This window comes from Podarcis raffonei, chromosome 8, assembly GCF_027172205.1.
Source record: "Podarcis raffonei isolate rPodRaf1 chromosome 8, rPodRaf1.pri, whole genome shotgun sequence".
Lineage (NCBI taxonomy): Eukaryota > Metazoa > Chordata > Lepidosauria > Squamata > Lacertidae > Podarcis > Podarcis raffonei.
Window position 1 is genome coordinate 5869958 of NC_070609.1, and position 12181 is coordinate 5882138.

General features: G+C 47.3%; 1 protein-coding gene across 5 annotated transcripts in view; it reads right to left on the minus strand.

Annotated features, from left to right (window-relative positions):
* MEIS3 (Meis homeobox 3) overlaps nt 1-9393 on the minus strand; it is an 87967-nt gene extending 78574 nt beyond the window's left edge. The window contains exons 1-2 of one of the 5 annotated variants that reach the window (XM_053397764.1): nt 8320-9393; nt 4549-4751 (exon numbers count right to left, since the gene is read on the minus strand). In XM_053397764.1, coding sequence (XP_053253739.1) covers nt 4549-4724 — 176 coding nt within the window. In that variant the 5' untranslated portion in view covers nt 4725-4751; nt 8320-9393. Of the gene's footprint in view, nt 1-4548; nt 4752-5226; nt 5318-5570; nt 5596-7907 lie in introns of those variants that run through there. The other 4 variants (XM_053397761.1, XM_053397765.1, XM_053397763.1 and 1 more) reach the window with 4 other exon arrangements.
* Nucleotides 9394-12181: the final 2788 nt, after the last annotated feature.

The following is a 12181-nucleotide window of genomic DNA, read 5'->3' on the forward strand; positions in this document are numbered from 1 at the left end:
TTCAGATGAGCAACGATTAAGTGTAGCTCACAATGAGGAGCAGAAAGAACACCTTTGCAACTGGAAGCTGGCATTAAAAAGTACCGTATTTGTTGCTCTATAAGACTCACTTTTTCCCTCCTCAAAAGTAAGGGGAAATGTGTGTGCATCTTATGGAGCGAATGCAGGCTGCGCAGCTATCCCTGAAGCCAGAACAGCAAGAGGGATTGCTGCTTTCGCTGCGCAGCAATCCCTCTTGCTGTTGTGGCTTCTGGGATTCAGAATTTTTTTTTTCTTGTTTTCCTCCTCCAAAAACTAGGTGCGTCTTATGGTCTTGTGCGTCTTATCAAGCGAAAAACACGGTACTTGGAGAAGGCTTATCTAGCCACCCGACCCATCTAAGCGGCTTCTAGGGCCAGCAATGTTGCTATGGGCTCTGAAGTTGCATTCACAACCATCATGCCAGCTTCCCAAAGGAATCTGGCCACTGCAACAGGATGCTGGACTAGATAAGCTATTGGCCTCATCCAGCAAGCTGATCTGATATTCTTATGTTCTTACAAGGACCCTGTTCGCAATCCAAATATATAGGCACCTCTGCAATATCACAGGGACCTGACTGGGGTGTGCTCTGCCAATCACACAGGGAGCATGTTCAGTGTTTGCTGCACGAGCTGGAGGCAGGGCATTTGTGGTGGCGTGGGAAAAGCCAACCTAAGTGGCTTCTCCCACATGGCCACTGCGCATGGGAAACTGAGAAGCACACTGAAGCATCTACCTCAGCCTGTCTCTATGGGGTGGTCATGATGGTTGCACTGACAACCCAGAAGAATGGTTTATGGTTACCCAAGCTGCTTGTGGGACGTAGCCTGAGAACCCAAGAGGAAGCAACCAGCAAAAAGCCAGAGCTTAATGGAACTTTCTTCTTCAGTGGCAGTGTATCCCAGAAAACACTGCTGGCAAACAGACAATTGGGGAGGACAATTCATTTCGTTAATTAATTGTTGGTCTTAAAGGTTCTCAGACCTGGGTAACCACCTTGAGCCAAGCATACATTTGGGGACCCATTTCTCTATTATTATTATTATTATTATTATTATTATTATTATTATTATATCTCTTCGGTGGCAGTGCTGCTGTTGCAACCCATCTTAGATCAGGCCTTGACCAGTTCAGCAGTGAAAACATATATGAAATGGATGGAAATGAAATATAAAATAGATTTAGATTGGGATATGCAGGAAAATAGAGTAAATATAAAGAACAGCAGAAAGAGGGGGAGTCAAAATATGATATGTAAAGATGATTCTGTTTGAAATGTTTATTTGTCATAAATGTAAATAAATAAATAAATGAGTGACCAGGCCTTGACCAAATAGTGAGCCCTGACCAACCAGCTGAATGCCACTGAACTAGACCTGCCACTGTCGGAAACAGGACACTGGGCAAAGCGGACCTTTTGTCCGATTGAGCCGACTTTGTGTTCTAATGCCAAACTAGCTCTACTCGCAGTCAAAGTGCTCCAAGAAGCACATCCCAGAATCAGGTTTTGAGTCAACTCGCTTCAAAAAATGTAACAAGGGAAAAAACCCAAAAACGCCTACTAAACTTTTCAAAACTGTCATTTGGATTTTTCCTTCTTGGGTGCGCAAATAAATCCAAATCCAGGAGGGTGTGGATCTGGGTGTGCCGCATCCATGCCCACTCACAAAATCATGCGTGCACCTACACACACACACACACACACACACTTCACCTCTGCGATGAAAAAAATACTGCAGCACAAAGCCCGATCTGGAGATCCCCACCTGTTCGCTGGGACCGATCCAGCGCAAAGAGCAACAAAAGGCACTTTGTAAAACGCTGCATGCTCTCTCTCACACACACACCCACACACCGCGGTGAAAAATAATCTTAATGCCCGTATTAATAAATGCCATTTTCAACTGGGGTGGTGGTGGTGATGGTCTGTAGGAACCCCTTGTGGGGATTCTACAAGGATCGTCATGTGGGATGAAACGAAAAGACCCTTTAACACTCAAGGTCCCCTTTTCCGGAGTGCCCAGCCTTGCGCCTCTGGGAAGCTCAGAACTTATAACGGGGCTGGCGACTCCGTCTTTGGATCCAGTTCACACGGGATCCAGGAATTCGTCGCACATCCCGAAACAGATTCCTCCTCCTTCCGTTCAAAAGCTCCTGCTGCAAATCCTCTCACCCCTCGCAAACCTGCTCTGAGAAGTCCGCTGTTGGTCCCGTTTTACAGACGGGGGAACTGAGGTTGGAGTTGTGGGGGCGAGGGAAGAGAGGTGAGTGACTGGACTGTTCTGCCCTAGGACACAGCCGTCTCCCTGCCTCGCCATTCCTTCGTTGATGCCCCAAATCTGAGTCAGGTGCCTCTTCTCAAACCGGGGAGGGGCCACGTCTGCAAGGCACGCCGGGGAGGGTCTGATCCTTGTCTGATTCACACGGAAGCGCTCTTGTTTTCAATCACTCTATTTTTTTTCAATCCTCTCCACCACCCTTTCAGATGACCTGCGCACTTTGGAGTCCCTTTCTGCTGGGATATCAACCACAGGATGATAATAGCAGCAATGGTGATGATGATGATGATGATGTGGAAGAGGAGAGGCTGCGGCTCAGGGGCAAAGCACCCGCTTTTCACGCACCCCGGCATCTCCTCTTGGGGTGCGGGTTCGAATCCTCCCCCGCCCGAAACCCTGAGAATCACTGCCGCTGCCAGCCCGAGCGGGCAAGTCAGACCCAAACGGGGCCTGACTCAGGAGAAAGCAACTCTCGTTGTCCCTGTGCCCTCCCATCCCGCCTCCCCGGCGTCCTCCGCTTTTGCCAACCTGCCGCCCTCCGGCTCTCCACAGCTAGCCGCGGCTCAGTAGATGCGCATCTGTTGCGCATCGAAGAAGGTCCCTGGTTCGGTTCTCCATGGCATCGCCAGGTAGGGCTGCGGGGAAACCCCGCCTGAAACCCCGGGGAGCCAGGTTTCCGAGCTAGCTGGACCCAATGGACTTGGAATAAGGCATCTTCCTCCTGTTCTGTCATCTGCTGCTCCGAGGTCTTAGTGAAATCCCGAGATTTCAAGAATATAAACCTCCGTTGCTTGCCCGCTTCTTATTTCTTGCGGTCGTCGGAGGGTTCGCCCCTATCCCTCTGAGCCTAGCAGGAAACAAAATGCCTTTCAGAAGCGGGGGGGGGGGAGGAATCTATACTGTAGGATTGGTGGAAACTAAAAAAAGAGGCCCGGAAATCTCGAGAGCATTTCATCTGCTGTGGAAATCCTGAGACGCGCAGCCCAAAAGAGGAACGGACCTTTTGGAAAGGAGGAGAGACCCACCTGAGGTTGGGAATCGTAAACGCACAGCAGGAAGGAAAATCTAGCTAGCCAGCAACAGGAGACGCGAATCCTGTCATTCCTTGGCACGGAGAAGCGCGCAGAATGGAGAGCGCCCGAGAGAAAGATATACAGTACAACCCATCCTTTTCGCCCCACGGAGAAAAAGCGCGAGGATAAAGTGAAGTCTTAGAAACCGCAGACGCCCAAATAAATCTCGAGGCGCGCAGATGTTCTAGAAATCCCACGCACCTTGAGCGGATTTCTAAACAAGAAGAGCCTGCAGAACCCAGGCAGAAAATGCCCGCTGTAAATCAAAGTCTGTCTGGTTGGAGTCACCAAACAAACCGATTAGGACCTAGAGGGAGAGGACAGTTAATTCAGGCTGCGGGCCTCGGCAGACTTACTCGAGAGCACATAGGAAAAATACTAACGAATAAACACCCAGAGGATCCGGCTGCAAAAAAAGGATAAAGTGTGCACGAGACTGGGGGGTGGGGTGGGGAACCCCACTAATTACGCTCCCTGGGAAAAGCAAGACGGGGAGACCCGCAGGGAAGCCACGTCCCACCGAATCGATCAATTAAGCAAACACGGTAATAACCCTCTTTCATGGGGGAAGGGGGAAAAGCCTGAGGACAGATCTACCGGAAGGGAACATCTTCGATCCGCTAAGAGTTTGTGTGTGAGAGCGAGATCCAGCTGAATTTAGAGAAATATCCCGGTTGGAATATATCAGATTTGCGGTCGGGTCGTCTGCACGTCTAACTGGGAAGCAGCCCCGGTGGCTTCAGAGAGGCTTCCTTCCAAGCGAGCGCAGCACGATTCCTCGGGAGTAAGTCCTCAGTGCAAGCAGGAGCAGGCTCGGCCGGGTTCACCCCGATGTAAGCGAGCAAGCGGCGGGGGTGCAGCCTCTGCAAAATAAGTTTTGAGTCTTCCTGCGGCCCGTTTCCTTGGGTGGAAAGCCCCCTAGAGCACAGAGGCATTTACTCCCGAGGAGGCAGGCTTCGGATCGAGGCGCTCATGTTTCCACCCTTCTCCTCCCTTTCTCCAGTATCCAAAGAGGGTTTGGGGAAGAGGAGGGGGACCGATCCCCGATACCAAAGAGTTGCGCGCACAAGTTTTCAAGGCGAGTTGGGCTCATCATCCGAACCCCTGCCAAACCCCCATCCTTCCCCCCCCTCCCGCCGTCCTTCCTCGAGGGACTGAGCGGGATCCGGACTCACCCATAAATCTCATCCTTCTCTCTCTTCAAGGCGTCGTTGGTGCCCAGCCCCGGGGGCAAGCCGGGCCGGTGGTTCACTCCGGCGGATCCGTAAGGGCCCCCCTGGTTCAGAGCGTGGTGTTGCAGACCCCGGCCCGTGTGTGGGTCTCCAAAGCCCGGCAGAGAGACCCCGTCCATTCCGGCGTAATGTACCAAGTCATCGTACTGGAGGTAAAGAAGACCCAGGTGCGAAAACGGGGCAAAGTGGGGGGCAAAGAGAGACAGACAGAGGGAGAGAAAGTTTAGACATCCGATCTAGGCGCATTTAGCCAATTTCATATCACCAAAGGGCGAATAAATTGCACAGCCAGACACCAGGGAAACCCATATCTGAGCACGCCTAAAAAGTCACATTCGTGTGTGTGGTACAAGGAAAGATGCCTGTTAAATGACCGGCTTTTAAAAAGCAAATTTTTGGAAAGTTTTCATCTCAGAGAGGAACTGGGGCGAAGTATTGAGGGGGGAACAGAAATATACAGACACAAGCCTTGGTTATTATCTAAATCTCCCCGCATCTTGATCTTTTCCCACCGACTTCCCCGAGTTTTCCACTTGGGTCAAACATTTGCTAGTTTTGTTTGTCGTTCTTCTGCACCCCCTCAAAATAAATTAAAATTAAGCTTAGCAGCAGCGTCCATACACCAACGGCCAGCTTCGCCCTTAATCCTCCACACTGGAGACCCCCGGCCATTTCTTCCCAGCCGCCCCTCACAACAGCCCCCAAACTTTCGCCATCTCTCGCCACAAATGGGTCCTCTTTTGTGCCTTCGGCCACTTAAGTCAATTTCACGCCAGTGCTCGTCAATTTCACGAACCCGGCCTTGTTAATTCCAGCCTCCGTCTCCAAGGCCTGCGCGCAGCGTCGCGCTCCCAAGTACTGGGCGCCGTAGTCTCTCTCTCCCCCCCCCCCAGCCCCCTACAAAACACAGCAGCTAGAAGAAGACCCCCACCAGTTCCCCCCTTCCCTAAAAAAAAGTTACTTGCAAATCAGGTGGGGAAAGCTGCTAATTTCGCTTGCAGTCTGATGCACCCTCAAACTGCAAAACACCTTCCGCACATACAAGGAAAAATAACCTAGCTTCCTTAAACCCCAATTGCTTTTGTTTTTGCTAGTGGACCAGAGGCTGCTTCGCTTCTCTGCAAGCTTTTAAAGAAGTGATAAAGCTTTTCTCCTAGCCGGGGAGGCGCTGAACTTTGGAGAGATCAAACTCACGCACGCACACAGTCATACTCCTGTCCTGGGACTGGACTGTCCAAGAAGGAATTTTTAATTTTATCATCATCATCATTTTAACGCTGGGAATCTGCCTCGTTTTCATGCTTCCTGCAAGCGGGCTTTTAAATAAGCTTGGATTTAATTCCTGAATGAACTGCCCCGTCCCCCCCCGGTTACTCGCAGGTCATCTTCATCTTTTCCCCCACTGGCTGTCCCCCTTAAGAAGAAATCAACACCTACATCTTTTTGCCCCAATCCTTCTCTCGCTCGCTTTTATTTTTCCTCCTTAAAGGGAGTACAGTCAACCTCTTTATAACTCCTTAAACCCCGCCAGGCACTTTTCGAAACTCCAGTGTTCTTTTTAAATAGAACAAAAACATTCTCTTCTTCTCCCATCTCCCGCCCCCCTTTCGTGGGGAAAGGGAGGGGGCAAAAAAAGAGAAAGTGTGAAATTTTTTCACCCTGCCAACTATTCTTATTTAAATCATGCCGTATCTCATGCTCCTATGGGCCGCTTGACGTTATTTCTCTCTCTCTTGTTTCGCAAAACCTCGCTTGAAACTCCACAGACTCCTCTCTTTCAACGGGTGCAAAATACACAATTTCAAATAAATAAATGAACGGATGCCTTTTAAATGCCCCACATATGCTCTGTGCGTGGGACCTTTGAATGATGAACAACAACAGCAACAGTAATTTAAATTGTTCAGGTGTAAGTGATGGTAACAAATGCTGGTTGCAAAACTATTGAGCACACTCATATTTTGAATTATCTTATCAGAGTTTCTCCGAGGTGTAAGTATGTGAAGGGTTTCCAACACACTCACACCCTTCCGCTTTTGCCTAGAGGAACAGTTGATTTCGAAAGTTCGAAAACTTAGTCAGAACGGACAGGATTTTTTAATAAAGCGGCAGAGATTCTCTTTGAATTAAAAAATGTTCGTGCAAGCTGCATTGGCTTGCTATAGAGAAGTTGGGTGGCTGGGGGGAAAATCGAGAGACTTTTTTGCAGAAGGAAGTAGCTGGTTCTGTCTCTGTTGCAAGGAATTGTAGTTCCTCCAGCCCCCAACGTAATGGATGAATTTCAAAATAGTGGGGAGGGGGTGGGTACTGAAGCGTTCCCCCATACAAAATAAATGGTGGCGGTTTGGGAATTAGAGTCCCATGAAAAGTTTCCTGAATTTCTTACAACCGGCCACATTGAAGACACATTAACCTCAGCCTTTCAGACCGGCCAGATCTTTTCTGCCGCTCCACGGAGGGGGGTCAGAGGAGGAAAAAGGAGTCGAAAAACTTCAGAAAGGCATCGCAAAATGCCACAAAGCAGCCCCATTGAGGCTTTCAAATGAGCAACGTGGAATCAAAGCAAAAAGGCTAGACTGAGAAAGTCAAGAAATAGTTTGCCCTGCATGAGAGAGGTTTTGTCCCCGGCTGCTTTTTCGGTTTTGTTCTTAAGTATACCCAATGCATCTATTTTGCTCAAATTTGCTATAGGGACGCTTCAAAACACCGGTCAATATTTAGTTTATTTTGTTGTTTCTTAAACCACAAAGTTAACCCGAGAACGAGGCGTGCCTCTATTTATACCGACTAGGGGTGACAGCTAATATACTCGAAATGAAAATGCTTTTAAATATATATATTTCCAAAGTGGCATTCCTCTCTCTTTTCTTTTTCCCCATCCAAAAATATTTCATTTGACACTTGCCAATCAAACCCCGGGGTGGGCGGAGGAAGGGAAGAGATAAATATTTACAAATAAGAAGTTGAGATGGGAAGTGTTGAAGGAAGATGAAGGCTGTTTTAAAGGCAGCAGACAGGTTCAAGCCCTGTCTGACTTTGTCGCTGTGAGTTCTAGAGTTACTAACTTCACAAGCCACAAAGTTATTTTTTCTTTTCCGAAAGAGCAGGCAATAAGAAAACTATATATCTATAAACACAGACACACACACACACAAACACGCAGACTTATCATTCCTTTTTTTTACTTGTTGAGTTTTTGTCGTGTGCTTCTAAGAGTCTAGGCCAGAAGATAAGACATCTTTCAGAACAGATTTTGCAAACGACACCGAGTTCTATCCCAAAAACACATTATTATCACTTACCCTTTGTGCCATCAGACGCTGGGAAGTTTGTTCTCTCGGGCTTTCTTTCCGTCTTCCTTCTCCCCCTTGGGGGGAGACGGCTCTGGGGGGGCCAGAGAAACTTCAGTCCTTTCCAAAAAGGAGATCTTTCATTTTGGCCCCCTCTCTGACCCCATCGTTCCAAGAAGACCAACCAAGTGAGACAAGGAAACTGTTTCAAACAGTTTGGCTTTTGTTGCCTTTGGGTTGGGTTTTTTGTTTTGGTGGGTTTAGGAAACAACCTATTTTCCTTTCAGGGACGGCCGGTTTCTCTGTGGATCGCTCAGCAGCAAGAAGAATATTTTTTTAAAAAAATAATCCCCCCCAAAAAAAAGAGAGGGAAAAAAATCTAACCTTTTACACTCACACACACGTACAGATATAGAAAACAAACCTAAGCCAGCTTGCTAGTGAGATTGCCGGGGTGACAGATCTGCGTGGATGTGTTTGCATGGGGGGGGGGGGGAAGGCTAGAGTTCCTTATTTCCTTCCTTGCGGGTATCTTCTTCCTCCCAAGTAGACCCTTTCTTCTGCCTTTTGGCTGTCGTAGCTGCCCATCAAGTGCTGCGAGGTGTCAGACTTCAAGTGACTGATGGTCCTCGTAGGGGGAAAAAAAATATCAACAACCCGGTGGTAGTTTGAAATTGGAAGGGGGGGGAGGAGAGAGAGAGAGAGAGATAAAGAGAGAGAGAGAAGGGGTGTGTGTGATGATCAAACACCACCACCCCCTTCTCCAAAACACTCCTTTCTCTCTCTCCCCCCTTTCTTTTCTTTTCTTCCCCCCTTCTCCTTCTCCTCTCCTTTTAAAAGATGGACATCGACTCTCTCTTCTTCTTCTTCTTCTTCTCTCTCTCCCCCCCCCCGGCTCCTTTCTCCTCCCTCTCCCCTTTTAAATGGTTGTGGCTTCAATCCTATCAAAGCAAGGAGCCAGGAATGAAAAGGAAAACCGGGTTGGGGGGGAGGATGGAGAGAGAGAGAGAGAGAAGAAGAAGAAGAGGAGGAGAGTAGGTGCAAGAAGGGAGGTGTGGGGGGGCTCAGAGGGTCCAAAAAGCCCCCCCACCCAGTATCTCCACCAAGGAGGATTCAGCTCCCACAACACACCCCAGCCCCCTCTGCTCAGCAAACAGAGGAGATGGGGCGGGGAATATGGGGGGGGGGACACACACACAGAGAGAATATGGGCTTGTCAGTTTCCCCTCCTCTTAAAGCAGCAGTGGACCTGGCGAGGAGGGAGAGGATGAAATGGACTAGGCGCCCTCTCTCCTGGCTGGGAGTTTGGATTCTGAAAAAACCCACGGTGGCTATTTTTATCTATCTATCTATCTATAGATATATCTCTTTTAGAAAATAATCAATCAAATCGGTTGCCTGCGGTTTCCCTTCGTTGCCTGTCTCTGCTCCTTTGGAGGCTGTTTTGCTTTCTGTATATGTGGGAAGAAGAAGAGAAGAAGGAGGGGAGAAGGAGGGAGAAAGAAAGATGCTCTCTCTCTTGTGCGCCCTGGTTCTCTCTCTCTGTCAGCTTCACAGCCCTGAGCTATGAACACATCCGGAAGTAGAAGGGTTTTTTCTTTAACTCGTTCTCTGCCTGCCTGCCTGCCTCCTCCTCCGATGGGAAAGAGCGGAGGTTATCAGCTGAGCGAGGGGTCCTTCTGGCGGACGAGACAGGCGGCAGGGAGACTCTCCCTCCTCGCCCTAGCAGCGCCAGGAGCCGGCTTGCCTCCTTCCCCCTGGGCTGGCCCCAGTTGCTCCCCGAGATCTCCCTCTCTTGGACTTTAGGGGCAGCCGCTCCCCAGAGTTTTTTTAGCCCCGGCACCTATTTCTGAGGTTGCCGCTAATAAAATAAAATAAAATAATCCAGACCTGGTAGATCAGGGTTGTCACCTTGTTGTTGTGGGGGGCTTCCCCCCCAAAAAACCTGGCATTCAGGATTTTAGCAGGTAAAGGCTTTCCCTAGCAAGGAGATGCGCGGATCTTGTTATGTTCTGCAGTGCCACTCAAAACACCTGGCAACCCGAGCCCTAGACAAGTGAGCAGGTCTTTTTTTTTTATAAGATATTTATTAAAGTTTTCAATTTTTTATGCAAACAAAAAACAAAAAGATTAAAAAAGACATATAGTTCATAATACAAACTTTTCAGTAACATATTTCTCTGACCTCCTCATACCTCCCCTTCTTGTATTCCATTTCAAATTATTTGTTCAGCAAATCCTTAACTTAAAGCATTACAGCTTATAATATCACCTTATTTTCTATCCAAACCCTTTTTTCCCCCATATTCCTTTATACCATTACAGCTAGAAACCACTCAATTTCAATCCAACATCATTCAGCATTCCTTAATTTTACAATATTTCTGTAAGTAGTCCTTAATTTTTTTCCAATCTTCTTCTGCCGACTCTTCTCCCTGGTCACGGATTCTGCTCGTCATTTCTGCCAATCCCATACAGTCAATCAGTTTCATCTGCCATTCTTCCAGAGTGGGTAAATCTTGCGTCTTCCAATACTTTGCGATGAGTATTCTTGCTGCTGTTATAGCATACATAAAAAATGTTCTGTCCTTCTTTGGCACCACTTGGCCGGCCATGCCCAAGAGAAAGGCCTCTGGTTTCTTCAAGAAGGTATATTTAAATACCTTTTTCAATTCATTATATATCATTAGACAAGTGAGCAGGTCTTGCCGGGTCAACGCTGAGCCACAGCCAACAGAACCAGGCAGGTGCCTGTTTGGGGAGCCACATAAGTTAAACTACTTTCCCTTGGGAGTGTAGACACCAAGGAGCAACCCGGAGGGGGAGAGATCTGGATTAACACCCAGCAGGGAGAGAGGTCTAGCTCCTGATCCTAACTGCAGGACCCAAGTCCTGTGGCCCTGGTGATGTTGTTCCCTAAAACCATGGACTATGTACTTCCCCCAGATTAACTGTGGTTAGTTAATTAGTATGGCTTGATCATTGTGCATGCCCCTTTGCAGATGGGCCAGGGTATAAATTATTATTATTATTATTATTATTATTATTATTATTATTATTATTATTGAAGCCAAATCACCAACAGCGTCATCTAGGGGAGTAACTGTCACAGCAAGTACAACCGTTTTGTATTTTTATGTGGTGAGCCACCCAGTAATCTCAGGATGAAGGGTGGGTATACAAATTTAAATCATCATCACCATCATCATCATCAAGTTAACAATTTTATCGTAGGAAGATTTTTCTCTGGTTAACCCAACATAATCAGATGTATAAAGTGGACAGTGAAGAAGTTGGGGCATCCAGATAAGCTGACTAGGAAGGGTTTTCAAAGTGAAATTAAGATATGCACAAACACTTTCTGAAATCAAAGACACTGCAAACAAGATTCGAACATGAAGGATCTCCCAAGTCCTGCCAGAGAATCAGGCACATTAGACTATGTGGAGGGAAGTGAAGTGTGGCCCTTTGAAGCTTAATTCTCGACACTGTGTTTGAGGTGTGTGTACGATGGAAAGAGAGGATCAGTGTGCGTACAAAATGTAACAAAAGAGGCCTCTGCCCCAGGAGTTTAGAATCTAAAATTTGACATGGGGAAGCAACGGAGGAGTAGGCAGAAAACGGAAGCGAGACCTGTAGATGGGACCCTATGAACTGAAAACACAGACATTAAAAGTACCTTTGTTATCCACAATAATCTTCCGATAAAAAACAAAGAAAATGTAAACAAGAGTAAACAGGGGGGGAATAATTACACATGTTTACAATGTAACACGGGGACTAAAGTTAATGAATCTGCACAACATATTATGTATTTTATTGACTCGTTTTTAAATAAATAAAAACAATAAATATCAACACTTCTTTTCTTTTAGATTTATTATCTCAGAATAGCAGTCAATTATATGAATTTGGAGGAGAGGATGGAGCCAGTTTACTAATTTTCTTCGCAGAAAGCAGTACCAGGAAACATCCGCCAGTCACTTCTCTGAGAAATTGCCACCTAGGTTTGCTTTGAATTAAAACAGGTTTTTGCTTTTTGCTTTTCCCCTCCCCCTGTTCCTTTTGGCCCCTGTTCCCTGCCACGGATGAGGGAGAGATAAGTGTCTGTCAAGGCAAAATTGGCCTTGGCTTGACGTGCTGATTACCCAAGATTGTTAGTTTCAGATTTGAGAAGTACCCATGATGGATAACAGTAATCACTGCTCGGGTCTTTAGCAGGGATGGACAAATTTGCCAGTTTTGGTTTCTCTCTGATTCTCATTGTTCTAATCTTAAATTCAGTT